The sequence below is a fragment of the Oscarella lobularis genome, chromosome 12 (genome assembly GCF_947507565.1).
Source record: "Oscarella lobularis chromosome 12, ooOscLobu1.1, whole genome shotgun sequence".
Taxonomy (NCBI): Eukaryota; Metazoa; Porifera; class Homoscleromorpha; order Homosclerophorida; family Oscarellidae; genus Oscarella; species Oscarella lobularis.
The window spans coordinates 292,793-317,305 of NC_089186.1; the positions used below are offsets into that span (position 1 = coordinate 292,793).

The following is a 24,513-nucleotide window of genomic DNA, read 5'->3' on the forward strand; positions in this document are numbered from 1 at the left end:
TCTGGTTACGACAAACGTCTTTGAAGATGGAAGAAATGACCGGCCTTTAGGGTATCGTCTTCTTCTCAGTGGTTTCTGCTGTCTTCGTTATCACTTTACCCTTGACCAGGACTCTATTGGTTCTTTCTTCAAGAAGACAAGGCCAAACGAAATGGTCGATGTCCTTGCTCGTTTTTTCAGACCCAAAGAACAGTTCGTGCTTAGACGAATCGAAGACTTTGTGGTCAGCCACCAGTAACAAAGCTCGCTTTTGCAGAGCCAAATCCCAGCAGACTGGGATGCACTTCTCGAGAAATTCGTTTGCATGTTCTAGCAGAGCTCCCTGTATCGATTCCTTGCGCCATTTCTGAAAACTTTCTGCTGTCTGAAAGGCAAACTACCGTATGACAAACAATCGATTCAATCGTGGTCAGTTACCTCTCGTATTGATTTACAAGAGTGGCGTTGAAAGCGGTTTGATAACTTGCAAAGAGACACAGAGCACTCCTGAATTGTATTTTTGGCTGAAGGATTGTCAACTTCTCCGCTGAGACCAACAGCTTGCACCATTTTGCTTCCAACTTCGGTCAGCGTCAGAACTGCAGCCCTGTGCACCGTCTAGAAAACAGCTCGTTAGTCGTTAGAAGGCTACTTAGAATGCAAAGTCTCGAACCATTAAAATTTCAATAGTAAATTCACTGCACGTTCTTTCGTTTTCTATTATTTCTGACAGGTCATAAGAATAATTGAAGAGATCCAAAAAACGCTTAGCCATTTCACTAGGTCGCCGAGGATCGGATATCTCCTCAACTTCGTATCGTATTCGAGACAATGGTTGACTGGACAAAAATACATACATGTACTTGCAATGAATTCTTCCACGCCTATTCTTCTCTTACGGTGTGACGTTTGCCAAATCTCTCCTACCTATGTCATCAGCATCTGCTTGCTTGCCTTTTAATAACGTCATTTTGTGCTGCTGATCTGAATACCGTTCCTCGTGTACTTGAGAATGATCTGAAGCTGCAGCACCTCTGTCAGTAGCTAAAGAACACTTGAAATTTCTCTTTCCTCCTGTAAGTATCTTTTACCACTATCATCCGCGTCGTTTAAGACACACTGCACAGAAAAATCCATCTTGGTGACTGCTGGAAAAAAAACGGGCAGAAATCACAATCTGGCTTTGTGTAGACAACCGCTTTTGCCTTACCTTTCCTCGCTTCATTGCCTTCCAATGATGAACAGTCACACTGAACTGACTTATCGTGACGGCTACCTAAAGTCAGCTAGCTAATGGCTAGGGCAACAGTTGTAGCCTTCCCTAACCAGTAGAATCACTCTGAAAATGCAGAAGTGACCGTGGCGCACCATAATGCCCCCCAATCTGTGTGCCACAATAGAGCTATCAATTATTCTCAACTTTCTTAATAAAAAACCTTTGCTTTCCCGGTCGTTTGAAAAGCCACTTCAGTTGTGCATTTCCTCTCTTGACTTGGTTTCAGTTTCACTTTTTCTCGCATTAATTCTGCCTTTGTTTGTTCAAGCGCACCCCTGAGTTCGTCCAACTGCCTGTTTTTGTTCTCCAATTGACCCTACAAGCAGTTGTATGATAATATTATCTTCAAGCAATCTTTCACGCCATTTTTCACCTCAAAAATTTGCCTTTCTTTAAGAAGCTGCTTCTTATCGTTTTCTCTCCTCTGATCCATTTGACGTAGCTACAGAACAAGGAGGCTCTTGACGTTGGCGCACCAACGGCAAAACTAAGTATAGCGAATTACCAATGTGTTAACCTCAAATGACGACGCCTAAATAAAAACGGGTCAACTAAGGAAAACATTGTCACAATCTGCAGTATACGTCTGCTGCTGCCTCTTTGGTTGCACCTACAAAGAACGCTAAACAATGGACTCTAGAGCAAATCTCGTAGAAATCAAACTGTACACTGAATCTTTATATCAGATTTTGACTGCAACGTTTCGGCATCTTCAAAGAGAAGAAGTAATTAATGTCGAGACAACCTGGAGTTGGTGAAAGACGACTCAAACCACCTGCAACAATTTTAACTTTTATAGGATTTCTCAGGTTTCCTTCTGAAGTTCCAAAATTTGACCGAGTCCACTTCTGAAGTGACGTGAAAGCGGAGAGGCACTCCTTTACGCTGTGTGACGCAGTCGTCGTTTTGTCCACTTTTAGTCCATACTCTGCAAATTGTTTTACACAAGCATCATAGCACGACCAGTAGGTCCAGATTTCCATTTCCGCATCATATGCCTCATGAAAATCTGCAGCCAGTTTTGAATGGTTGAAGACATTCCATAGCCTTCTAACGTACGCGCGTCCACACTGAATATTTCGGAAATTTTCAATGGTTTCAATTTGCAGGCCACGCCCTTTCAACTTCTCTGCTTTGGGAAAATAACCTTTACTCCTTTCACTCGCTTTTTTGATCACTTTTGAACGTCTCTGACAAGGGGAAGAGTTCAATTTTTCGCTGACGCCTTCAGTTGCTTTCATCGCCTCAGAGATTTGTTGCTCCTTGTCTTTGAGAATCTCTAACACTTTCGAACCTAAATCGTAAAGACTCTCCGTCGGCTTATCGCCTAAGACACCGGATTTCTTGACACTCATAGCGGCAAACAGCCAAAATTCTGTCTCCTCAAAGCATTCTTCAATGCTTGTGCCCTTTTTGATCGCTGCCATGCATTTATTTACGCATCTCGCCGACCTGTCGACGTCGAGCGTCTCTCTTGGAATGCCTCGAACGCTCCGCTTTGCAGTCTCCTGCATCAACTAGGGCCTTGTCCGATTGGTCGCTAACGCAATTTAAGCGAGGGTATAATCAAATCAACCTCGGGCCAGTAATGGTGGAAAACGAAAGCAAGAACAGGGCCAGAGTGGACGGTGACCTACTCAAGTAGTGCGCAGTCTCGACCGAAGATATCACGTGAGAGTACGGACTACAGCAGAAGAAGAGCCGTTTCGACTTGTCGTTGGATCGGAATCATAATGCCAGGTGAGACAAGACTTTCCTAGCAACCTAAAATTGCGAGTACAGTAGACGTTTCATTAGTCCAGGCGGTCCAGACTGAGAAAATCCAACTTCACTGATCCTTCCACTCGTTTCCCGCTAGACAAGTCGACTGAGTGAACTTTGATTTCCGTCAGACCGAACTTCATGCTGACGAGAAGCTGCCTGTTCATCCCCAGGTCAACGTTCGGCAAAGGTAGTTCCATCTGGGCAATTTTCCTCACGCCCTCTTCGTTGACAAACTGCGTCTTCTCCGTATCTGATTCATAAACGACGATTTCAGCTGCTTCCTGACGAGGATGGCAGGGACTAAAAGGATACGTCACTTCTTCGTCGATCGAGACTTCCTGATTTCGTTCGACAAACGTCTTGAACTTCAAACGCTGCATAGACACACCAGTCATCATAGTCATAAGCAGACGAGACAAGGCATGGGAAGGATCTTCAGACTTAAGATCTGGTAGATCCAACTGAGGCTCTCCCAGACATTCAATCCCGTAGCTGTAACGAACTCGACGAGACACAATCTCCGCGGGATCGTGACCGAACAGCACAGCACCCATGACGACGGCGAGAGAACACTGGGGTGGAATGATGATTCGTAGGCTAAACGGTTCTTCGAAACGTTCACGCAGGTAGGTCTGGAGAAGATCGCACGTTGCAAAGCCGCCTACGAGAATCATAAACTCAACTCCGCCAACGTCACCAATTACAGTCTCCAAGTGATCGGCTATGTTTTCAAAGACAGGCTGAAAGAGTTTCCGCACCTCCGGATACTTTATGGCCAGCGCACCGCGAGAGCACTTCAGATCGGAATTGTTCATCGCCGCAATCGCCTCCTTGGCCGACGAGCCACGTTCAGTAAGAAACGAGTGAAACGAAAAAGGAAATTCGACGTAGGTGGCTCCATTCAGAGATGCCGTACGCTTGTTCGTTTCAAATCTCATCGAAATGAGGTCGACCCAGTCGCCAGGGCATTCAGCCCTGTACTCCTTAATTACGTCTTCACCGAAAATGTGTTGAAGAAGTTGAACGAAGTTCTTGTCGACGTAGGTGCCGCCCCACGCGCCGCCCGTGGCGTGATGAAGCTCCTTGACGCCACCCTCGGTCACTTGATGAACGGTGACGTCAGCAGTGCCGCCGCCGAGATCGGCGAGAACGTAGGTCGTTCCAGATTTGAAAGCCCGGGTAACGAGTCCCTCACCACTGTACGACTGTCCGATTCGCTTTAGAGATTTACAGTACAGAGACGCTGATTCAGGCTCCAAGGCTACCTGAAGTTTGTCTGGCGTAGCGTCAGAAGCAAGCCCAGCCTTGAATTAGGTGGAGTAGTCAAAATCAATAACATTTTATTTTAGTTACCTCGTACGCTGCTTCTCGCATCGTCTGCTTGGCTCCTCCTTTCCATATGGCTGGCACGGTAATGACCCATTCAAACTCTGACTCGTCTAATCTCATATCTGACTGTGCTTGGCATTCTCGTAAGGCCATCTCTTTGAAGTGTCTCAAGGCGTGAGCAAAGACTGTTCGTATGGGAAGCTCGTGCCCATTTGCTGCACAAACAGGCGTTTGCCTTGATAAATTCTAAATATTTAGAGACGATAGAAGAACCTCAAAAATTCCTAAGTATTGCTCACTGTGTCCGTGTGCAACTTCATTTTGAATCTTTCAAAATAGTACCAGTCCTTTTGCTCGTCTTCGTCCAGATCTTTGTTATACTTCTTCATTGCTGCGTGCCCAAAAGAGTCAAAGTTCTCGTCGGGATCAAGCAGGAGAGTCGTGGGCACTTTTGTCGTCATGACACTGCCCTCTGGTCGATACGGATCGGTCGTCTGCATAGCGTTAATCGTGTCCTTCGTGCCAGAAAATGACCAGGCGTAGCCGCTGTATGTCGTACCGATGTCGATGGCGACGACGACGTGACCGCCTTTGTGAGGCGACGCCTGAAAGCCGCAGATACGCTCCTCTTCATCGCTCCCGCTGTCGGTGGCGAAGCTTTGCTGATACGCGTTTCCTTCAGCCATCGTCGATGGTTCGGGCAAATGAGTGAGGAGTGTACGGAAACCTTAATTTCATTATTATATTATGTGAATTCGATTAATTTGCTGTTCTAATTGGATCAGAGGGCCTGGGGACTCGGGAGAATTTTGGTTTCAACAGGGTCCTGGGAAGATGGAAGATGTGACAGGTCTATTTGCATTTCTGTGGCCGCCTCACTCCTCTTTTCTTCGTAATCACTTTACCTTTGACCAGCACTCTATTGGTTCCTTCTTCAACGAGGCAAGGCCACACAAATTGGTCAATATCTTTGCTCGTTTCATCAGACCCAAAGAACCGGTCGTGCCGGGACGACTTGAAGACTTTATGGTCGGTCACAAGCAACAGAGGTCGCTTTTGAAGCACTAAATCCCAGCACACTTGAATGCATTTATGAAGAAATGCATCTGCACTTTTCAACAGGGCTCCTGATGTCTTTGGCGTACGCCATTTCTGAAAGCTGACAGCTTTCTAAAACGTAAAGCACTGACCGTATCAGGCCAATAATCCCTTCTAGTGTGGTTACCTGCCATATCCATGAGCAAGACTGGCCTTCGAGATGGTTCGACAACTTGCAAAGCGATACAGCACACTCCTGTATAGTCTTTTTGGCTGAAACATTGTCAACATATCCGTGGAGATCAGCTACTTGCACCAGCTCTTCTCCAACTCTTGTCAGGTTCATAACTGAAGCCCTGTGTGCTGTCTAAATTACGCCGCTTACAGAAATTTTACTAAAGAGTGCAACGTTTCTCTTACCGTCAAAAAATCAAGAGTAAATTTATTGCACTCTCTCTCATCTTTCAAAATCTCTTCAAGACGTTCGTACATACCATATGAATGGTTGAAGAGATCGTCAAAACGCTTAGCCATTTCACTAGGCCGCCGAGTATCGGTTATCTCTTCAGTTTCGTAGCGTATTAGAGCCATTGGTTGACTGAATGAAAAAGTCATAAATAATTATAACCCATTGAGGACAACTCTGTACTCACGGTACACCAGCTAGTTTGCTTTTACCAACGTCATCTGCAGTAGACGCTGCAGATGGTTGCCTGTCTTTATCCTCTTTGGGTGCTTGAGAAGCTGTGGCGGCACCAGTGACGTCACTTTCGGTACTTGACGGTGCCGCAACTGAGCCACTTTGAATTTTGTCAAGCTCTCGCCCTTTTTGCTACACGCATATGCAACCTTTGCTTTTGTATCTCCTCAAGTTTTCAACTAACTCACCTTTTGATTTTCCGCTGTTTCACCTGAGCATCTCTCTTTTTGAATTCGTTCTAGTTTGAATTCTGCGATTTCTAGATCTGCTTTTGTCCCTCTAAGCTCTTGACTGAGCTCACGACACTGCTCGTCCATGACTACTGAGTGACGCTACAAGCAGTTGAATTGTTTTGTTAAAGCCTTCCTATTTCACGTTTTTCACCTGATAAGTTTCCTTCTCTCTCTGCAGCTTTTCCATCTGCTGAAGTAGTGAATTTACCTGTATAAGAAATGCTGTTGGCACTAGGAGCACAGCTTGCGTGAGAGGCGTTTTACTAAGTCTTGAACTTCAGAAGGAACTTGATTGGAGGAAACGTCATTGCCAAGTTGTTCCTAAGTAACTAAGAGGCAACGGCCTAAAGTGTCATGTTCAACGCACCTCTGCAGCTGCTGTTGCCTCTTTGGTTTCAATTGCAGTAGTACCACCTGCAAATAACAATTTACAGCGCAGCATATCATATAGGAATCACACTTTTATTACCAGGAATATTTTTCTCCATCGGTTCGTCAGCTTCAGGCTGAGACATTTGAGACGGAAACAATTTGGTATCTAAATACAAAAATTTAATTTTTAGTAAAGAGAGTAATAGATATAACCTGAAGATTGTGAAGAGCTACCCGGAGATGAACGTTGGGCACCATCCAAGGACGAACATCCGCCGCTGTCACCAGCACTAATACCTGAAGACTCTTCCTTTATGCGTGAAGGCTTGTTGGCAGCAACCGGAACGGTATTAGAAGTTCTCGCCTGCGTGTTCATTTGAGTCCATTCGTGCAGGCACGTACAAGCGGAGATGCACTCTTCTAAGCTGCTCAACGCAGTCACTGCCTCATCAAACTCCATGCCATACTCTGTAAAACGTTTTAGACAAGCCTCATAGAATGACCAACATCGCCAGACTTCCAATTCGACATCGACAGCTCGAGGAAAATGGGAGACATTTGAAGCAACCGCCGACGACTTGATAACCTTGCTTAGACCCAACGCGTACTCTCGGCCAGCCTCAGAGGTCGTGCAATCTTCGATGGTCTCAACTTGAGCGCCGAGTTTCTTCAATTTCTCCGCTGCTTCGGCAAAGTAATATTTACCACCTCTGATCGCTTCCCCGATCACTTTTGAACGTTTCTGACGAGGTAAGGAGTCCAAGCTTGCTCTGATGCCTTCAACTGCTTCTTTCTGCGCTTTGATCTTATCCGGGAACGCAGGGACTTTTTGGAGAATCGCTAGCACTTTCAAACCGAAATCGTGAAGGCAGCTCTTCGGCGCATCGTCTAGAACACCGGACTTCTCGACGCAGATGACAGCAAAAAGCCAAAATTCGCTCTCCTTGACGTCTCGTTGAACGTCACCGTCATTTTCGATCTCTGCCATGCATTTATCTACGTATTTTGCCGACCAGTCGACGTCAAACGTCGATTTGGACGTCCCTAGAGCCCCTGGGACGTTTGCCTTTGCTGCACCAGTCTCCTGCATATGGGTCCCCGATTTGTCCACTGTTTTTGCGCACGCTACCCCTAATAGGTTACCTTCGGTTGAAGCAAAAACTCGCTGTTCTTCTGTTGGGATTGTTTTGCGAACAAAATTTCAGCTGCTCGAGTAACGCTTAAAAAAATTGAGTACTGTCTGTAACGACACAGCGGTTTACAAGAATTTTTTGTAATCGATTCTCTACCCAGGAAAGGTTATACAATAAATCATCGATGGTAAAGGGTCGTTCCGGGGGAAAAAAGAAGATTTGCTATAAGTAGGTTTTGCACACGACCCAATTCATTTTCTACGCTCCAGTCAAAAGTCCTTTTCTCTACTACTAGTTGAAGAGATCTAGAAAGTCCAGACGCACCCAACGCTCAATTTTTTCTCCACTAGAAGTATCCTCGGATGTTATTTGAATTTCAGTTTCTCCGAAGCGCATGGCAACCTTTACTCGTCTGTCTGTTCCTTTTTCAGTATTCGGCATTGGTAGAATCATAGACGCTACTTTCTTGACGTCTTCTTCAGTAGTGTACCGCGACTTTGGATTGTTTGACAAGTACACTGGGAGAGCCATTTCTGTGTTGTGCGCGCGAACAGGGTAAAATGAATGCACCTTTTCTTGTCCAACTGGAATTTCTTCGTTAATTTTAGCAAATACATCGAAACGATACTCACACAGTTCTTCTCCATTATCACTAACCACGCGGGAAGAATTAGGATCAACTTCCGCATCGAAGGGAAGGCAACAAGAAATGCCATATGAATACTTGACTCGACGTGACGCTATCAAAGTGGAGTCATGTCCAAAAAGAACAGACCCCATTACCACGGCGAGAGAGCAGTTGTACACAGTTATCACCCTTAGACTGTAACGCGAAGCAAGATTTCTTTTTATGTGTTCTTGAAGGAGCAGAGATGTGGCGAAGCCACCAACGAGGACGACAAATTTTATGTCACCGACCTTCTCCAAAATTGACTTCAGATGAGCTGTGATGTTTTTGAATACAGGATCATATATTTTTGCTACTTCAGGGTAATTCAAAGTTAGTGCTCCTCGGCTGAATTTGACGTCATCGTTGCAAAAATTAGTTATATGCTGTGCAACGGCACAATCTTTGCGTTCCAGAAACGAGAAGAACTCGTAGGGTAGTTCCACTCGAACTGGTCCTCCAACAGAAGCAGTGCGCTTGGCTCTTTCAAATTTTACGGATACCAAATCGGACCAATCGCAGGGATAATCAGTTTGAAAACTTTCAATCACATCTTTGCCAAATATTCTTTTAAGAAGAAGAACAAAATTCTTGTCAACGTAAGTGCCACCCCAAGCTCCTCCAGTAGCATGGTGTAACTCTCTTACTTTTTTGTCTTTTCCCACCTCGTGAACGGTAACGTCAACTGTGCCTCCGCCCATGTCAGCCAAAAGATACCTTGTTCCCGAGGTAAAAGCTTCGGTAGTGTCTTCTTTTTCGTTTACGCATGGTGAAATAATGTCAACTGATTTGCAGTAGACAGCGGCTGCTTCTGGCTCTAGAGCGATTATCACTTTCTCAGACGAAAGGTCTGCCTAAAGGTAGAGCTTGTGCTAAAACAGCAAACAAAGCGTTTGGCTGTACCTTCAGAGCTGCTTCTCTCATCATTTGCTTTGCTCCATCTTTCCATATGGCAGGAACAGTAATAACCCACTTGATGTCATCAAGACTAACGTCTTTTGTGTTGCCAGAGTTGAACTGCTTTATGGCCTGATCCTTGAAGTATCTTATCACATGACTGAGAACCGTTATGAGACTCATCGTTTTGCCATTCGTTGCTGTACACATTGTGTTCCTCGTAAGGTCCTACATTGAATAATTGATCAAAGATCAGACCTAACTACATCGCTTCTCCTCTTACGGATTTGCTATGGAGATCCATCTTGAACCTCTCGAAGTACATCCACGACTTCTGATCATCAAGATTAGCGTCAGCTATCTCATTATAGCGGCTTTGTGCCGTAAAACCAAACGCCTCAAACGTGCCGTCCGGCTTCAGAAGAAGGCAAGTAGGCACTTTTCCAGGCTGTGGGCACCCGGAAACGCGATCAGAACTTGCATCATCTTCGCGAATGACTTGGATGTCGCATTTGGTGGAAGCAAATGACATGGCCCAGCCACTGTACGTCGTGCCTACATCGATGGCGATCACGAGAAACGCTTTTCCGTCTACTTCGGCAGCCGCCATCGTTAGACTTGCAGTGCAATCTCTAACGCGATTGTCTGCTTTCGTCGCAGCAAATCTTATTAGTACTTTAAGTAATTAGTCTAGCGTGGAGAGGGAGGGCCTTCATTTCCTAATTTGGCAGCCGACGTAATTTGATTCCACAATTAATTTCTCTCGCTAATCTAGTTTTGCTAATCTAGTTTTGCTAATAAGTCAACATTGAAAGTTGCTGGTAGGGAAACAGGAAACGTTTGCTCGACTCCAGTTCCCGTCTTAGTGAAATTCCGAAGAAACCTGCATGCCTAAGAGTCCACGGGAGAAAACTGCGCGAGCTAGAAAAGAAAGCCAAACGAATCTAGCTGCCAAGAGCACAAAATACCATCTTACGGATCCATTGAAAGTTGCAGATGCTCTCTTTGCAATATCACTGCTGCCAGACGATCGCATGCTAGCAGAGCATTTTATTAAATCTGGTTAATGACACAGCTAGGTCTAATGGGAGGCCGTTGGATGCCAGGCGGAGCAATGGGGGTCGTTGGCTAGCCGCTGTTCGGCGGGTCCTGCCGACATTGTTAACGGGAAGTCGAGTTGCTCCTTGCTCTTGATCATAGATGCTCCGATGAAGCGATTCTTACCGTAGCCGAGTGCAATCCGTTCCTGACTGGGTAAGGAGGAGTCCAAGCTTACTCTGACGCCTTCATCTGCTTCTTTCTTTGGCTTTTTTGAGAAGGCAGCTATCGTCTTGACGTAGGTAGTGGTATTTCTCCGTATTTTGCCGACCAATTGACGTTGAACAAGCATTTGGGCTTCCTTAGGGCTTCTAAGACGCTTTGCTTTTCTGCACCAGTCTCCTGCATTGACTGGGTCCCCCGTTCCCTCGATTAGTCAAATCAACATGGACTACAATTCGGCTTTTTGTGCCTCTTCTTACTCATCTGCAATTTTGAAGCTTATTCATTTCTTAGTGACGGACACGTTGACTGCTTAGATTCCTGTCCGATACTGGAATCTTGTTTGGTTTTATAAAGGAGTTTGCTAGATATCATGGTGAGGACCCTAGCTTTTCTCCTCTTCTCAGGCCTTATCATGTGTAGGGCTCAATCAATCCGTGATATAGATCTATTTCTTGCGCAGAAACAACATCCATTCAACGCTTTAGAGTTAGTAATATGTGTCGCCAGTCTTCAGCTTTTGGCCGGGACTGGAGAGTCTTGTGATGAATTCCTGCAAGCTCACTTTTGCCAAGTCGCGATTGGGAAACGTGGAAAGCAAGGCAGAGACATCAGCGATGGACGCCATGGTGCTCTTAGAACCGCCTACTGAAAGCACAGCAGTCGAATCTAGAAATCTGTAACTCAATGACCGACCTCCTCCCCTCATGCAATTGCTGCCAGTTGTCATTCTTTGCTGTACAATCGTTCAATGCTCGTGTAGTACAAAATAGTTAGAGAATGCGCGTTTAGTACAAAACAGATAGAGAAGGCGCGTGTAGTACAAAACAGTTGGAAAATGGGTAAAAAATTAAGGTTCTTTGCAGTTTGCTGCTGTCTTCTGCTATATTTAGATACTCCAATAATATAATGTATCGATGAAGCGTAACAGCGGCCTTTGTACATCAATAGTATAGCAAGGATTTTTATCACAATGGCTTCGATCTCTTTCATATCGCTGCAAAACGAACAAGCGTCTTTGTAATCTCCTGTCTATTTGGATTTCATTACGGTGTACGGATTTCATTCACGGCGTTATTTCAAGTCATCGCTTTCTTATGAAGACCGACGGATCATGGCCAAAAAGAACCGAACCGATCATGACGGAAAAGGAAGGATGTGGCGGCACTATCACCCGTAAACCAAATGAACTTTCGAACTTTGTCTTCAAGTAGGTTTGCAGCAGTTCGGACGAGGCAAATCCGCCAACAAGAATCATGAATTTGACTCCAGGATGGTTTTCGAGGAGTCTTTTTAGGTGAGCGCAAATGTTGCTAAAAACGGGCTCAAATAGTTTCTTCACTTCAGGATACTTCAGTGACAAATAGCCCCGCACTAATCTCACGTCATCGTTATCAAATCGGTTAATACATTCTTTTATCGATGTTGCTTCGCCATTCATGAAATCGTAGAAAGGGCGGGTCAACTCTAAATAAAGGGTTCCCTCTGGCCTAATGTTTCTCTTTGCAGACTCAAATTTTGTTAACATCATGTCAGTCCAATCGCGTTGATGATTACTGCGAAACTTTTCAATCATTTTCTCTCCAAATATGCGCTCAAGAAGTTGAACATAATTTTGGTCGATGTAGACCCCACCCCACGCACCTCCGGTAGCGTGATGCAGCTCTCGGATCCGGTTGTCGCTTTGCACTTCATGCACAGTTGCGTCAACTGTTCCTCCTCCGAAATCTGCTAAAAGATAACGCGTTTCTGGCTCAAAAGCTAAGGTAGTATCCTCTGAATCTTGACTGAGAGGTGAAATGTGATGAAGTGCCCTGCAATACAACGCAGCTGCTTCGGGTTCTAAAGCAATTACAACTCTTTCCGAATGACGGGGAGATGCAAGACCGCCCTAAAATCAAATAAGTTTTAATTGAAATGTTGGACTTGCTTACTCTTACTTCGTAGGCAGCTTCCCCCATAATCTGCTTGGCTTTGTCATTCCATATAGCTGGAACAGTGATTACCCATTTGATATCTTGTGGACTGATGACATCACACGCAGCGTTGGTCTTGATCTGGTTTATGGCGTCGTTTTTGACGTGCTCAAGAAATACTGCAAATAATCTTTTTGCAAGAAGCTCTTTTCCATTGGCAGCAGCAACTGTGGCATGACGAGAAAGATTCTAGTTAAAATAAGTAACGCTACACAAATAAGTCATTTTGAAAAAAGCTTACCGCTGTTTTGTGGAATTTCATTTTAAATCGACTGAAGTACATCCACTTATTTAGTTCTTCCTCATCAATTATGTTGTAGTGAAGTAGTGCCTCGTTACCTAAAGAGTGAAAAATGCCGTCTGGTTGTAGAAGAAGAGCTGTAGGAACTTTGCTGGTATTTTTGTCGGTCCTGTTGAAAATGGTATGAATAACGTACTTTTGGCTTTTAAATGACATCGCGTAGCCACTATAGGTCGTTCCTATGTCAATGGCGACAACGAGGAGCTCTTCCTTAGACGTATCTTGTTCTTTATATTTTTTCTCAATACCATGTTGGCTGAATACTGTACTTTTAGCACTGCTCTGTGCGCCATGGAGAGAAGGGATAAACACCTTATGCACTAAACGCTCTAAAAATATAGCTTGAAGCTGTAATACAAATGAAAGAATTTGCATTTACCAATCGTAGCCCAAGGAAGCGTCCCAAATGATATTAAAGCTTCAGCATCAATTTTGTGCAGTACACCTAATATCCCACAGCCATCTAGACTTCCGCGCACGCCAATGTGACGCATCAGGTGAATAAAAGCTGCTCCTGACACAGTCATAGTGATGATGCAAGATCCATTTTTAATACATAGCTGAAGATCGGCTTCCGGTATGTCCATAATTCTTGTTATGTATTGGACAAAGTCTTTTTCTTCTTGTTTGAAGCGTTCACGATCAATGTTAGGAAAAAAAATTTTTATTTGGATAATTTTAGCAACTTCCAGCCTATGCGTGTTCTGCTCTCTCAGTGTAGGCGGAAAGTGCTTCACGATTCTCACCCGTTGCAGAATAGCTACTCGCAAATAGTCTTCCAAAGCAGTTATGAAGGAGTCTTCATGCAGCTCGTATCGCTCCTTTAGCTCTTTGGTGACGTCTACAAATACAGTTACTTCTTCATCGTTGGGCGAACTCGAAGAAGTGCTACGAAGGCAGTCGTAAAGGTCACGTCCTCCCCCGCTTATCTTGAGTAAGACATTGCAAAAGACAGTGAAGCTTGGCTCGGGTTTGCGACGAAGAACTATGTACAGCTTTCGCGCCACTTCTTCATCAGATTCTCGCCTCCGTGCGTCGATAAGCTCACGGGTCCTCAATGAGCTTCTTAGCAAACAATTCGTCCAGAAGAATGCCACCAAGAAGGTTTGCAAGAAGAGTAATGGCTTTACTCATTACCGGCTGAAAACGAGAAGACCACAGCGAATCGCCCATGAAGGAAAGATGACATTAGCTCGCGGAGCGTGCGCTAGAAACCATTCAATAAATTGCCCTGATAAATTGCACGGGGAGTCTCTTAGCGCCCAAAAACGACTTCGCGAAGGCAGCTCTATTACTCACTGCCCAGAGAAGCACTCGTATAGCTGTAAACAGTCAGATTTCGTTCGCACGGGTATGTTCTTATGCTCTAAGCTCGGCGATGCATCTATCTACTCATTTCGGATGATTTCGCCGACATGTCAACATCAAAATTAGACTTTTCTGAACTGTTTAGGACAATTAGCTTTGAAGAGCAGCCTCCTAAATCCACCGGGGCCCCCAAACCCCTAAAAAGTACAGCGAGCCTACAAGAAGTCCAGTTCGACTTTTCGTCCCACGGAATTTCCACTGGACAGGTCTTCAGACCTGACCGTAATTTCGGTAGCTCCAAATTTCATAAAGACCTTTATCACTCTGCTCTTTCCTTTGGCCGTGTCTGGCATAGGCAGCAGCATAACAGCAGCCTTTCGTACATCAGTAGTATAGCGAGGATTCTCATCTTCAGACGCGCATACGATGACTTTGACCTCTTTAGAATCAGAACAAAGAGGCGAGAACGTGTCTATAATCTCATGTCCTATTTCGATTTCGCTATTCTTTCTGGCAAACACAGTAAAGGTTTTTATACACTTCGCTTTGCCGTCATCTCCATAAGTACGCAATGACTTGGGATCAACGCCGTCGACGAAGTCTCTACTGCTTTCAACTCCGTACGTATACTTGACTCGACGGCTTAGGAAGGCCAATGGATTGTGACCGAAAAGCACTGAACCCATCACGACAGAAAGAGAACATTCTCGTGCTACTACTACGCGTAGACGAAATGATTTTTCAAACTCCGCTTTCAGGTAGTTTTGCAGCAACGCGCACGTAGCAAAGCCACCCACTAGAATCATGAATTTGACGCCAGGAACTTTTTCGAGGAGAGTCTTTAGATGAGACGAGATGTTGCTGAAGACGGGTTCAAATAATTTTCTAACTTCCGGGTACTGTAGTGACAAGGATCCACGAGCTAGTCTTACGTCAGGGTTACCAAATCGGTTGACACAGTCTTTCACTGGTTTCTTCTCTTCGTCTTTCATGAAGTCGTGAAAAGTGTGTGGCAGTTCAACGTACAGGGTTCCATCTTCCTGAGCGCATCGCTTTGCCGATTCAAATTTTATTGATACCAGTTCAACCCAGTCGCCACGATGCTCTCTGCGGTATTTTTCAATCGATTTCTTGTCGAATATGCTCTCGACGAGCTGAACGAAATTTTGGTCGACATAGATACCGCCCCACGCACCTCCCGTTGCGTGATGCAGCTCTCTGATGAGATCGTCGCTCTGTACTTCATGCACCGTAACGTCCACCGTTCCACCTCCTAAATCCGCCAGAAGGTAACGCGTTCCTGACTCATAAGCTAAGCTGGTACACTCTACGTTGGGAACGGCTGCTGACGTGAGATTAACTGACTTGCAGTATAGTGCAGCTGCTTCAGGCTCTAAGGCAATCACAACTCTTTCCTCGTGATCTTTGGACACAAGACCACCCTAAAATTTGTCCAAGCTTGAACAAATAGATTTTATTAATTATTGCTCCTACTTCGTATGCAGCCTCTCTCATTATCTGCTTGGCCCCATCGTCCCAGATAGCTGGAACAGTGATCACCCATTTGATATCGTCTGGATCAACGTCGTGTGCAGAGTAGGTACTAATTTGGTTTATAGCTGCCTCTTTGAAATGCCGAAGTGCGAAGGCAAACACCGTTATCACAGGAAGCTCCTTTCCGTTGACAGCAACAGCCATTGTTGTACGAGAAAGATTCTATCAAAATAAACGAAGCTTTGCAGGCGCTTATTTTGGACTAGAGGCTTTCGTACCGCTGTGTGGTGGAGCTTCATTTTGAATCGACTGAAGTATATCCAATGCTTTTGCTCCTCTTCTTCGATCTCTATGTTGTAGTGATTAAGTGCTTCGTGACCAAACGAGTGAAAGCTGCCGTCAGGTTTCAGAAGAAGAGCTGTGGGGACTTTGTTAGGGGTCGGACACGCCGAGACGCGAGTAGGATTTCTGTTGCCACTGCCGAGAATGGCATGAATGGTGTATTTGTCGTCTGCAAACGACATCGCGTAACCGCTGTAGGTCGTTCCTATGTCGATGGCGACAACGAGGAGCTCTCCTGCGGCCATTTTTCGTTCCTGCGTTGGCTATATAACAATTGCATTAGAGCATCTCTAATTGAGTTGCAGAAACTCGATTACAGTATGACGTATTCGCTTCAAGGGTCTTCCTCATCGTCAAAGCAAGAGTGGGCTCTACCAGTGCGCCTTTCTTACTCTAATCGGTTGCGATGATAACCGAAGAAATACCAAAGTAAGATCTCGAGTAGGACTGTTTATCAAGTGCAGAACAGAAGAGCCAAATGATTAAGAGTGCTCTAAAAAGTCTAGATCTACGACATGCTGACGTGCTTCTCCACTAGAAGTGTCCTCAGACGTTACCTTTATTTCAGTTTCTCCAAAATGCATAGCAACTTGTACTCGCCTGTTCTTTCCTTTCTCTGTATTAGGCATAGGTAGACGAATGTTGGCCACGTTCTTCATATTATCATCGTTATCTTTAGTGTAACGTGATCCTGCATTCAAGGACGTGTAAACCGAAATTGTAAGTTTTTTAGTGTCAGCATAAAGAGGGTAAACTGAACGCTCAATTTCTTGTCCGACTGCAACTTCGTCATTTCTCTTAGCAAACACGAAAAAACGATGTCGACACAGTACACTTCCGTCGTCATCAACAAAGCGATATGAATCGGGATCAATTCCTTTTTCAAAGGGAAGGTAACTAGAAATGCCGTATGAATACTTAACTCGACGTGACGCTATTAAAGTAGAGTCATGTCCAAAGAGAACAGAGCCCAATACCACTGCTAGAGAGCAGTTATAAGCCGTTATGACCCTTAGACTGTATCGCGAAGCAACTTCTCTTTTTATGTGTTCCTGAAGTAGCAGAGATGTGGCAAAGCCACCAACCAGAATGACAAATTTTATGTCGTCTACTTTCTCTAAAATGGACTTTAGATGAGCTGTGATGTTTTCGAATACGGGATCAAATAATTTTGCTACTTCCGGATATTCAAGGGTGAGTGCCCCTCGACTGAATTTGACGTCATCATTCCAAACATCTTTGACGCACTTTGCAGCAGAACAACCTTCGCGTTCTAGGAAAGAGAGGAACTCGTGGGTTAGTTCCACTCGAATGGGTTTTCCCACAGCAGCAGCGCGCTTGGCACTTTCAAATTTTACGGATACCAAATCAACCCAATCGCATGGATGATCGGCCTGAAATTTTTCAATTGAAGCTTTACCAAATATGTTCTTAAGAAGAAGAACAAAATTCTGATCAACGTACGTGCCTCCCCAAGCGCCTCCCGTAGCGTGGTGTAATTCTCGGATTTTTTTGTCCTTTCCCACCTCGTGGACAGTTACGTCAACTGTGCCGCCGCCCATGTCAGCGAGAAGATATCTTGTTTTTGATTCAAAAGCTCCAGTGGTGTCTTCCGTTTTGTCTACGGCGGGTGACATAATTCTAACCGACTTGCAGTAGACCGCGGCTGCTTCCGGCTCAAGAGCAATTGCCACTTTCTCTGACTCAAGACCAGCCTAAAGTAAGACTTGTTTCAAAGGTGCAAATAAATCAGTTAGTTGGCTGTACCTTCGAAGCTGCTTCTCTCATCAATTGCTTTGCGTCGTCTTTCCATATAGCAGGAACAGTGATAACCCACTTGATGCTGTTAGTAAAAACGTCCTCTCTGCTGCTCGCGTTGATCTGGCTTATGGCCTGTTCCTTAAAATATCGTATCACATGACTGAAAACGCTTATGAGACTGATTTTATCCCCGTTCCTTGCTGTGCACATTGTGCTCCTTGAAAGGTCCTACATTGACTAGTTGATCTAACTTCAGGTTTAATTCATTTGTTCCTCAACTTACAGTTTTGCTGTGGAGATCCATCTTGAATCTCTCGAAGTACATCCACGTTTTCTGATTATCGGAATTCGAGTCAGCTAACTGATTGTAGCGGCTTCGCGCCGTGAAGCCGAACGAATCAAACGTGCCGTTCGGGTCGAGAAGAAGACTAGTCGGCACTTTTCCAGGCTGCGGGCACCCGGAAACGTGATCAGCATTTGAATCAGCTTCGCGAATGGCTTGAATTTCGCTTTTCGTAGACGAAAATGACATGGCATAGCCACTGTACGTCGTGCCTACGTCAATGGCAACAACGAGGAGCGCCTTCCAGTCTTCGGAGGCAGCGGCCATCACAGAGTGGTGTTGACTAAAGCTTTGTGCTTTGTGTGCAATGTCTAACTCGATTACCTGACGTCTTTTTGTCATCGCAAATCCAATACTTTCACTAATTATATCATAGCACGAAATACATCCGTGGTAGACTCTGAGAGGAGGATTAGCCTGAAGCGAACGTGTTCCACCAATTACAGTAGCGGCATAGCCATAATCAGATCGTCACTAGCCGAATCTAATTTAGCTATTACGTAATGAATATCAGCATTGAAAGTTGTTAGAGAGCAGCGTCAGTCAGGATAATTGAGGAAGCAGGAAAAGCTGGAGAAACAGGAAAATTGGGTTTCTCGAAGCCTTCTTCCCATTTGAGAACTTGAATTCCCCTCAATTAGTTTTTACTGGTAGTTCAAGCACTCTGTTTGTGCTGTTAGTCAGAGGGGCGACGGAAACCCGTCGAGAGGCTGAGGTTTGCTGAAGTCAGTGGGTGGAGTTGGCCCCAGTCTTGAGTTGATTTCATTTGAACATAATTAAATTTCTCATCAAACCTAATTTAGCGATTATGTCAACATCGAAAGTAGGAGGAAAAATACAAATCGCATACGGGAGGTATAAAACTTAGAGTCTCCTACGCGCTTCTTCCATGGGAAACAAGTGTACAGGAAGGAGCGCAAGAAATAAAGACCCTGAAGATGCAAGAGAGTATAAAGTCCAAGAGAAATTGGAAGAGAACGACTCCGAAACATCATCGTGGGAAATGAGGGATCTCCACTTGGAAGCGAGAGAACGCTTGAAGCCATTCTGCACGCATATCGACTCAGACAAAGTCGCTGCAGCTGCAGACGCTCTCGAACGCTTCGCCAAACACTCCAAAGGTATCCAATTGTCCAACTGTCCTCCTCTCGTCAGCCAACTGACTCAAACGCTATGCGTTTACTTTCACGAGAACGCAGTTGACGGCGAAAACGAGCGTTTTCTCGCAGCCCTTTGGCTTGTTCTATCGAAATCGCCATTGTTAGCTCTGCACCGGGACGTCAAGGGGAAATTAGATCACGTGAAGACTCTTAGTGAATTAGAGACCGACGTAGTCGACGTATCAGCGTTCTTTGGCCTGTCAAATGCCATAGACGCTAAAGACTATTTAGACAGGGCGTCTACGAAATTTCAAGGGCAAAATGAATCTGAAATGATACCTCGTTTCGAAAGCGTGACGTCAAAATGCAATGATGTAATTTCCTGCTGCTCTTTTTATTGGGAAATGCAGGATAAGAGTGGTGCACATTGCAGTCTTGGAGAAGCGCTTTGGCGCTATTTTCAGGCACTAGTCAGTGCCAATAACATTATACTGTCTCAGATGTTGACTCAGAGATGTGAGTCTCATTCTAGGGTGCCTTTCCCTGAGAGGAATATTATGGTTCCTGTACGAGATGGCAACGGGTATCCTTTCGATACTTTGACAGCCTCCGAGTGCGGTAAACAAATATGCTTGGCAGCAGCCAATCTGAAGAGTTGCTTGGTGTCATATGATGTATCGAGTGCAAACACACTCAAAGAAAAGAAGGGTCCAATACAAGAAGCAACAGGTACTCTTTCAAAATAATATTATTTATTTATTATCGTGAGCCTGTGCAGTGACTGACCAGAAAGATCTGACACGATCTCTAGCTGCCTTAAAGGATGAAAACGGTCATCTAAAAAAAGAACTAGCCGAAGCAAACGACGAGTAAAGGATTCTTTCTACGACTCTCCTTCTGGTATAAGACTTCTTTTATTCCCTAGAAAGGAGGGTCCATATATACAAGAAGAAACACCCGGTACTCTTTTAAAATAATATTTTTTATTTATTATTATGAGCCTGTGCAGTGACTGACCAGAAAAATCTGACACGATCTGTAGCCGCCTTAAAGGATGAAAACCGTCGTCTAAAAGAAGAACTAGCCGAAGCAAACGACGAGTAAAGGATTCTTTCCACGACTCTCCTTCTGTTATAAGACTTCTTTTATTCCCTAGGATCCAGGAGCTGATGGAGAGATCTATCGTTCGAGGCGGTCTCTTTGAAGAAGTCGGTGACGTCAACTTCAGAGCCAGCGATCTCGTCAAGAGATACAAGCAGCTCTTTGACTCGACGGGAGAACAAATGCTTATTGCCATTGATCCGGAGTCGAAGAAGTGGACGGATGAAGAACTGGATATGTTTCGTCTGTCTTTGTTTATCGTAAGAAGTCAATTGATTTTTTTTATTTCGTTAGCGTTTCTTTGTAGGTTATAAAAGAGGAGGTGGATGCCTGCACAGAGAGATTGGCTGGGTCGCTTCGGGACTTGTTTTTCTGCCAGTCGGATGTTTTGTTTCCTCTCAAGGAGCTGATGGAAAAAGGGAAAGGTAGACTGCAGGAAGAACAAGTCACTCAGGTCTTCTTATCTTCTAGAAGTATTATTTACGTAAACATTTTTTCAGATCGTCAAGGGAAAGTTGAAGACCGAGGAAAAATTCTCTCGAGTCTGCTCCGAGGGAATCAGTAAGGAAATTGATAAATTTGTTTCCGAAGCAGTCAGTCTTTTGTGGGACGTGACGACGAGCAACACGGAATTTGAATTTCAGTACGACGACGCGACCTTTGACGAGAGCAAGCACGAAACAAATGGCGGGAAGAAAGTGGGTAAAATAAGGTATTTTACTCAGCCAACCATGGTCGATGTGTCGTCAGATAGAATAGCATGTCGAGGAAACGTTGTACTGTAAATGCGGCACAATAATTTCCTAAATAGCTCGTGCTGTGACGAAATCTCAGTCAAACGTTGACGACACATGCAGTATCATAGGATTGCTGAAACGCACGCCTTTATCTAGCTAGGCCACGTAGACCCACGCAACTCTTGCAGAAACGGAGCAGGTTAGAAGGCTAATACAATTAACAGATGACTATAGGAAATGACTCACTAGAACCCCGGCCGTGCATCCGTCTAAACTTTCGTACCGCACTCCAACGCGTCCGTCAACGACAATTCTAAGTCATTAGCTAGGGGCATTCTGGTGTCTAAAATCTTCCAGAGGGTACTCACTTAAGCGTCTCGTCTCCTTGAGTTCAGCAATGAGCAACTTCCATGTACCTGTGAAAGAGCGTGTTTTTTTTTTATGTTTACAATAACACTGACAACTGCTTATCTCTTACATGCACTTTGACTTACGATCGCCTTCTAGTCGGCTGTGCACACGCGCATCCTGCTCGGTTGAGCTAAAGTGCTGTACGTTCGCGGATACTAAAGAGTATATACAGCATGACGCTTCCTTCTTTTCCTGACATTACCGTAATTATCCAGATGGCAGCAACGACGTCAGCAGCGCGTCGTCGTTTCTTGGTATCCGAAATTACCACATGAATATAGATTGTAGCTGCATAGAATCAAATGCGTCATCATCCCTGTATAATCATCCGTTGGGGGTTCGATCAAGTGCTATCACTAGCTGGCAGTTCTAAGGTCCTCTTTGATTCATCGATGAAAAACTTGCATTTTCTTTTGATTCTGGCTGTTGTCGCTATCTATGCAACTGTCCGTGTCGGCTGTAACTCGGACGTGGCCGCCAACTTGAAAAAAGGATTGCTCGGGTTTCTTCAACGTCACTCGCCGTCGGCGCAGTGCATCGCTACCTGTCGTAACGTATGTGCAAGTGCCAACAATTGCATATCACATGTGTGCAGATGCAGTGCCAGTTCTTTTGGGAGTGGTACGCATGCGTTGCCATGCTGCTCGTTTGACAAACAGTGCTGTGAGTGACATTTACTGCTTGTTATCCGTGATCCAAATGACCCTAAACGGATTTTTGTTGTTTTTCGTCTGATTCTGCTGTAGTAAATGCGTATCGCGATGGTGTCATACAGGTCGTTGTGCACATAGATGAGAAGAAATATATGTTTTGCAATCACGTGATCAGAGCGTTTACGACGCTTGCCTGAAATGTAACGACGTTGTCGCTGCTTCCCTCTCGTTTTCCGCGATTCTATTCACATCAACGCATTTATTTGTCATCGAGAAACGGATCGAAATGCTCGATGACCCTCCGCCGACGCCCTCGACGCGAAACGAAACCGATCTCTGCCGTCAGACGTGCAGATCGCCGCGCGGGCTATATATCCATCGGGTTCTGCGTAAGTTAAAAGCGTCATACTTTCTTATTCACAAAAGACTCCATTTCCTTGTGAGATAAGCTTCCATCACGAAGGAGTGACGTCACGTCAATGGTTTTTGTTCTGCTTCCTTTGACGCTAGCTTCCGTTTCCTCTCCACGCTTAGCACTAAATATCGTTGCGGTGACGATCCTAACCCCAAGCAAAAACGTCTGCAGCGCCTGGTATAAATATAATCAGTTTGATTGAGAGGCCCTATACTGTAGTTTTGGCTGCGGATGACAATTTTAAAAAAATCGCATGACGCTCTTGACTCGTGCCGCTAATCCGTATGCGTGACGAAAGAACAAGGATCTGTTTAGGCCAGTTCAAAAGTCGTCTTTTTTTTCCCCCGATTCGCTTCCTTTTGTTTTCATGTTCGTATCCGTAATTTCCACCATGAATATGTATAACCTTTCGTCGCCCACCTTTTTCGGAAGCTAACTGCAAGCTATATAGGGACGTGTCGCTTGTTTCTAGTCATTTGGGTGACGTATATCGGAGCTTTGGTTCAATGGGGAAGCCTTCGCCTTGTCTTCTACTGGTCTTTGTCGTTATCTGCTATGCAACCGTCGCTGTTGACTGCCGTTCCGCAAGATCGTTCGGGAGAATAGCCAACGGACTCCTTTCTGGCTCTTTTTTTGGTTGCCAAAATGATTGCCAGCGTCTGTGTGCACGCCATGGCAACTGCTCGTTGACCTGCACATGCAACTACAGTCTATTTCGCCGACAGAAACATACATTTCAATGCTGCACGGTATAGGGACAGCTTTTACGAACTTCACTTCTTATTATATTGTACCGTAGCTAAACAGTTGTTAGATAGACTGAAGTGCAGAAAACTGCCTGTGGTCCGTACGTTCTGTACGTTCGTGGATACTAAAGAGTATATACAGTATGACGCTTCCTTCGTTTCCTGACATTACCGTAATTATCCGGATGGCAGCAACGACGTCAGCAGCGCGTCGTCGTTTCTTGGTATCCGAAATTCCCACATGAATATAGATTGTAGCTGCATAGAATCAAAAGCGTCATCATTCCTATATAATCATCCGTTGGGGGTTCAAGTGCTATCACTAGCTGGCAGTTCTAAGGTCCTCTTTGATTCATCGATGAAAAACTTGCATCTTCTTTTGATTCTGGCTGTTGTCGCTATCTATGCAACTGTCCGTGTCGACTGTGGACTGTTCGATATACCGCCGCCGGCGGAGTGCATCGCTAGCTGTCGTAACACATGTGCAAGTGCCAGCAATTGCACATCACATATGTGCAGCTGCACTGCCCGTTCTTTATGGCGTGGTCCAGTCAAGATTGCGTTGCCATGCTGCTCGTTTGACGAACAGTGCTGTGAGTGACATTTACTGCTTGTTATCCGTGATCCAAATGAGCCTAAACGCATTTTTGTTGTTTTTCGTCTGACTCTGCTGTAGTAAATGCGTATCACGATGGTGTCATACAGGTCGTTGTGCACATAGATGTGAGAAGAAATATATGTTTTGTAATCACGTGATCAAGGCGTCTACGACGCTTGCTTGAATTGTGACGACGTTGTCGCTGTTCCCTCTCGTTTTCCGCGGTTCTATTCACATCAACGCGTTTATTTGTCATCGAGAAACGGATCGAAATGCTCGATGACCCTCCGCCGACGCCCTCGACGCGAAACGAAACCGATCTCTGCCGTCAGACGTGCAAATCGCCGCGCGGGCTATATATGCACCAGGTTCTGCAAGCGTCATACTTTCTTATTCACAAAAGACCTCCATTTCCTTGTGAGATAAGCTTCCATCACGACGGAGTGACGTCACGTCAATGATGTCCCGTCCTCGATCGCTTCCTTTGACGCTAGCTTCCGTTTCCTCTCCACGCTTAGCACTAAACATCGTTGCAGTGACGATCCTAACCCCAAGTAAAAACGTCTGCAGCGCCTGGTA

The 24,513-nt window shown here is 45.0% G+C and overlaps 8 protein-coding genes and 4 long non-coding RNA genes across 21 annotated transcripts; 3 read left to right on the forward strand and 9 right to left on the reverse strand.

Annotated features, from left to right (window-relative positions):
- Positions 1 to 34: 34 nt before the first annotated feature.
- Positions 35 to 2,885, reverse strand: LOC136193799 (uncharacterized). Of its 4 annotated transcripts, none has more exons than XM_065982785.1 (15): positions 2,434 to 2,885; positions 2,315 to 2,387; positions 2,031 to 2,264; positions 1,924 to 1,965; positions 1,840 to 1,865; positions 1,761 to 1,787; positions 1,629 to 1,697; positions 1,416 to 1,571; positions 1,306 to 1,363; positions 1,190 to 1,255; positions 1,071 to 1,127; positions 879 to 1,023; positions 653 to 818; positions 418 to 597; positions 35 to 364 (listed from the first exon to the last, which is right to left on the reverse strand). In XM_065982785.1, exons 3-15 carry the CDS (start codon positions 2,236 to 2,238, stop codon positions 47 to 49), a joined length of 1,518 nt encoding a protein of 505 aa, XP_065838857.1. In that variant the 5' UTR covers positions 2,239 to 2,264; positions 2,315 to 2,387; positions 2,434 to 2,885; the 3' UTR covers positions 35 to 46. The 4 variants fall into 4 exon arrangements, with proteins under 4 accessions (XP_065838857.1, XP_065838856.1, XP_065838855.1 ...); XM_065982784.1 differs by having other exon boundaries at positions 2,315 to 2,384; positions 2,434 to 2,514; XM_065982783.1 differs by having other exon boundaries at positions 2,031 to 2,384; positions 2,434 to 2,514.
- Positions 2,886 to 2,966: 81 nt separating this feature from the next.
- On the reverse strand, positions 2,967 to 5,049 carry LOC136193561 (heat shock 70 kDa protein 12A-like). Its single transcript, XM_065982476.1, has 3 exons — positions 4,648 to 5,049; positions 4,373 to 4,594; positions 2,967 to 4,323 (listed from the first exon to the last, which is right to left on the reverse strand). The coding sequence occupies exons 1-3, from the start codon at positions 5,032 to 5,034 to the stop codon at positions 3,049 to 3,051; spliced, it is 1,884 nt and encodes a 627-aa protein (XP_065838548.1). The 5' UTR covers positions 5,035 to 5,049; the 3' UTR covers positions 2,967 to 3,048.
- A 27-nt stretch (positions 5,050 to 5,076) lies between these two features.
- On the reverse strand, positions 5,077 to 7,804 carry LOC136193559 (uncharacterized). Its single transcript, XM_065982475.1, has 10 exons — positions 6,905 to 7,804; positions 6,789 to 6,857; positions 6,687 to 6,733; positions 6,584 to 6,640; positions 6,471 to 6,527; positions 6,275 to 6,418; positions 6,040 to 6,218; positions 5,807 to 5,984; positions 5,574 to 5,753; positions 5,077 to 5,518 (listed from the first exon to the last, which is right to left on the reverse strand). Exons 1-10 carry the CDS (start codon positions 7,779 to 7,781, stop codon positions 5,201 to 5,203), a joined length of 2,106 nt encoding a protein of 701 aa, XP_065838547.1. The 5' UTR covers positions 7,782 to 7,804; the 3' UTR covers positions 5,077 to 5,200.
- On the forward strand, positions 7,515 to 8,830 carry LOC136193563 (uncharacterized). The gene is made up of 3 exons (XR_010671379.1): positions 7,515 to 8,052; positions 8,120 to 8,379; positions 8,433 to 8,830. It is a non-coding gene; the product is annotated as an uncharacterized lncRNA (long non-coding RNA).
- Positions 7,871 to 10,014, reverse strand: LOC136193562 (heat shock 70 kDa protein 12B-like). Its single transcript, XM_065982477.1, has 3 exons — positions 9,672 to 10,014; positions 9,395 to 9,616; positions 7,871 to 9,345 (listed from the first exon to the last, which is right to left on the reverse strand). Exons 1-3 carry the CDS (start codon positions 9,996 to 9,998, stop codon positions 8,116 to 8,118), a joined length of 1,779 nt encoding a protein of 592 aa, XP_065838549.1. The 5' UTR covers positions 9,999 to 10,014; the 3' UTR covers positions 7,871 to 8,115.
- Positions 10,015 to 11,389: 1,375 nt separating this feature from the next.
- LOC136194250 (heat shock 70 kDa protein 12A-like) lies at positions 11,390 to 14,107 on the reverse strand. 3 transcript variants are annotated; one of them, XM_065983320.1, is made up of 4 exons: positions 13,305 to 14,107; positions 12,866 to 13,254; positions 12,589 to 12,813; positions 11,390 to 12,539 (listed from the first exon to the last, which is right to left on the reverse strand). In XM_065983320.1, exons 1-4 carry the CDS (start codon positions 13,510 to 13,512, stop codon positions 11,733 to 11,735), a joined length of 1,629 nt encoding a protein of 542 aa, XP_065839392.1. In that variant the 5' UTR covers positions 13,513 to 14,107; the 3' UTR covers positions 11,390 to 11,732. The 3 variants fall into 3 exon arrangements, with proteins under 3 accessions (XP_065839392.1, XP_065839393.1, XP_065839394.1); XM_065983321.1 differs by lacking the exon at positions 13,305 to 14,107 and having other exon boundaries at positions 12,866 to 13,002; positions 13,062 to 13,183; XM_065983322.1 differs by lacking the exon at positions 13,305 to 14,107 and having other exon boundaries at positions 12,866 to 12,963; positions 13,062 to 13,121.
- A 223-nt stretch (positions 14,108 to 14,330) lies between these two features.
- LOC136194263 (heat shock 70 kDa protein 12B-like) lies at positions 14,331 to 16,325 on the reverse strand. The gene is made up of 3 exons (XM_065983330.1): positions 16,006 to 16,325; positions 15,728 to 15,949; positions 14,331 to 15,675 (listed from the first exon to the last, which is right to left on the reverse strand). The coding sequence occupies exons 1-3, from the start codon at positions 16,312 to 16,314 to the stop codon at positions 14,449 to 14,451; spliced, it is 1,758 nt and encodes a 585-aa protein (XP_065839402.1). The 5' UTR covers positions 16,315 to 16,325; the 3' UTR covers positions 14,331 to 14,448.
- Positions 16,326 to 16,411: 86 nt separating this feature from the next.
- LOC136193491 (uncharacterized) lies at positions 16,412 to 21,711 on the forward strand. 5 transcript variants are annotated; one of them, XM_065982401.1, is made up of 12 exons: positions 16,412 to 16,498; positions 16,638 to 16,700; positions 16,749 to 16,818; positions 16,872 to 17,263; positions 17,325 to 17,529; positions 17,607 to 20,002; positions 20,052 to 20,142; positions 20,199 to 20,233; positions 20,283 to 20,373; positions 20,430 to 20,634; positions 20,682 to 20,828; positions 20,875 to 21,711. In XM_065982401.1, exons 6-12 carry the CDS (start codon positions 19,063 to 19,065, stop codon positions 21,157 to 21,159), a joined length of 1,794 nt encoding a protein of 597 aa, XP_065838473.1. In that variant the 5' UTR covers positions 16,412 to 16,498; positions 16,638 to 16,700; positions 16,749 to 16,818; positions 16,872 to 17,263; positions 17,325 to 17,529; positions 17,607 to 19,062; the 3' UTR covers positions 21,160 to 21,711. The 5 variants fall into 5 exon arrangements, with proteins under 5 accessions (XP_065838473.1, XP_065838474.1, XP_065838472.1 ...); XM_065982402.1 differs by having other exon boundaries at positions 16,749 to 16,789; XM_065982400.1 differs by having other exon boundaries at positions 16,426 to 16,498; positions 16,571 to 16,818.
- Positions 16,511 to 18,489, reverse strand: LOC136193490 (heat shock 70 kDa protein 12A-like). The gene is made up of 3 exons (XM_065982398.1): positions 18,114 to 18,489; positions 17,837 to 18,058; positions 16,511 to 17,784 (listed from the first exon to the last, which is right to left on the reverse strand). Exons 1-3 carry the CDS (start codon positions 18,438 to 18,440, stop codon positions 16,552 to 16,554), a joined length of 1,782 nt encoding a protein of 593 aa, XP_065838470.1. The 5' UTR covers positions 18,441 to 18,489; the 3' UTR covers positions 16,511 to 16,551.
- On the reverse strand, positions 20,280 to 22,971 carry LOC136193493 (uncharacterized). Its single transcript, XR_010671349.1, has 3 exons — positions 21,725 to 22,971; positions 21,590 to 21,677; positions 20,280 to 21,527 (listed from the first exon to the last, which is right to left on the reverse strand). It is a non-coding gene; the product is annotated as an uncharacterized lncRNA (long non-coding RNA).
- LOC136193494 (uncharacterized) lies at positions 22,375 to 24,092 on the forward strand. Its single transcript, XR_010671350.1, has 2 exons — positions 22,375 to 22,564; positions 23,042 to 24,092. It is a non-coding gene; the product is annotated as an uncharacterized lncRNA (long non-coding RNA).
- Positions 23,353 to 24,373, reverse strand: LOC136193495 (uncharacterized). Its single transcript, XR_010671351.1, has 2 exons — positions 23,509 to 24,373; positions 23,353 to 23,461 (listed from the first exon to the last, which is right to left on the reverse strand). It is a non-coding gene; the product is annotated as an uncharacterized lncRNA (long non-coding RNA).
- Positions 24,374 to 24,513: the final 140 nt, after the last annotated feature.

Bases quoted from the DNA above. Each gene is read 5' to 3' on its own strand.
- LOC136193799 (XM_065982782.1), bottom strand. From the start codon at position 2,769: ATGCAGGAGACTGCAAAGCGGAGCGTTCGAGGCATTCCAAGAGAGACG. The intron at 1,788-1,839 runs GTATACTGCAGA...GTTTTTATTTAG, and splicing joins CCAAAGAGGCAGCAGCAGAC to GCGTCGTCATTTGAGGTTAA. The intron at 1,256-1,305 runs GTTAGGGAAGGC...AGCTGACTTTAG, and splicing joins TTTTCAGAGTGATTCTACTG to GTAGCCGTCACGATAAGTCA.
- LOC136193561 (XM_065982476.1), bottom strand. From the start codon at position 5,034: ATGGCTGAAGGAAACGCGTATCAGCAAAGCTTCGCCACCGACAGCGGG. The intron at 4,595-4,647 runs GTGAGCAATACT...CTAAATATTTAG, and splicing joins TGAAGTTGCACACGGACACA to AATTTATCAAGGCAAACGCC. The intron at 4,324-4,372 runs GTAACTAAAATA...ACCTAATTCAAG, and splicing joins TGCGAGAAGCAGCGTACGAG to GCTGGGCTTGCTTCTGACGC.
- LOC136193559 (XM_065982475.1), bottom strand. From the start codon at position 7,781: ATGCAGGAGACTGGTGCAGCAAAGGCAAACGTCCCAGGGGCTCTAGGG. The intron at 6,419-6,470 runs GTGAAAAACGTG...AACTGCTTGTAG, and splicing joins GAGAGAAGGAAACTTATCAG to CGTCACTCAGTAGTCATGGA. The intron at 5,754-5,806 runs GTAAGAGAAACG...GGCGTAATTTAG, and splicing joins TTACTCTTGATTTTTTGACG to ACAGCACACAGGGCTTCAGT.
- LOC136193562 (XM_065982477.1), bottom strand. From the start codon at position 9,998: ATGGCGGCTGCCGAAGTAGACGGAAAAGCGTTTCTCGTGATCGCCATC. The intron at 9,617-9,671 runs GTAAGAGGAGAA...TATTCAATGTAG, and splicing joins TGGATCTCCATAGCAAATCC to GACCTTACGAGGAACACAAT. The intron at 9,346-9,394 runs GTACAGCCAAAC...CTCTACCTTTAG, and splicing joins TGAGAGAAGCAGCTCTGAAG to GCAGACCTTTCGTCTGAGAA.
- LOC136194250 (XM_065983320.1), bottom strand. From the start codon at position 13,512: ATGGACATACCGGAAGCCGATCTTCAGCTATGTATTAAAAATGGATCT. The intron at 13,255-13,304 runs GTAAATGCAAAT...CTATATTTTTAG, and splicing joins GCTTCCTTGGGCTACGATTG to AGCGTTTAGTGCATAAGGTG. The intron at 12,540-12,588 runs GTAAGAGTAAGC...ATTTGATTTTAG, and splicing joins TGGGGGAAGCTGCCTACGAA to GGCGGTCTTGCATCTCCCCG.
- LOC136194263 (XM_065983330.1), bottom strand. From the start codon at position 16,314: ATGGCCGCAGGAGAGCTCCTCGTTGTCGCCATCGACATAGGAACGACC. The intron at 15,950-16,005 runs GTACGAAAGCCT...TTATTTTGATAG, and splicing joins TGAAGCTCCACCACACAGCG to AATCTTTCTCGTACAACAAT. The intron at 15,676-15,727 runs GTAGGAGCAATA...GACAAATTTTAG, and splicing joins TGAGAGAGGCTGCATACGAA to GGTGGTCTTGTGTCCAAAGA.
- LOC136193490 (XM_065982398.1), bottom strand. From the start codon at position 18,440: ATGGCCGCTGCCTCCGAAGACTGGAAGGCGCTCCTCGTTGTTGCCATT. The intron at 18,059-18,113 runs GTAAGTTGAGGA...TAGTCAATGTAG, and splicing joins TGGATCTCCACAGCAAAACT to GACCTTTCAAGGAGCACAAT. The intron at 17,785-17,836 runs GTACAGCCAACT...GTCTTACTTTAG, and splicing joins TGAGAGAAGCAGCTTCGAAG to GCTGGTCTTGAGTCAGAGAA.
- LOC136193491 (XM_065982401.1), top strand. From the start codon at position 19,063: ATGGGAAACAAGTGTACAGGAAGGAGCGCAAGAAATAAAGACCCTGAA. The intron at 20,003-20,051 runs GTACTCTTTCAA...GAGCCTGTGCAG, and splicing joins TCCAATACAAGAAGCAACAG to TGACTGACCAGAAAGATCTG. The intron at 20,374-20,429 runs GTAAAGGATTCT...TTTATTCCCTAG, and splicing joins CTAGCCGAAGCAAACGACGA to GATCCAGGAGCTGATGGAGA.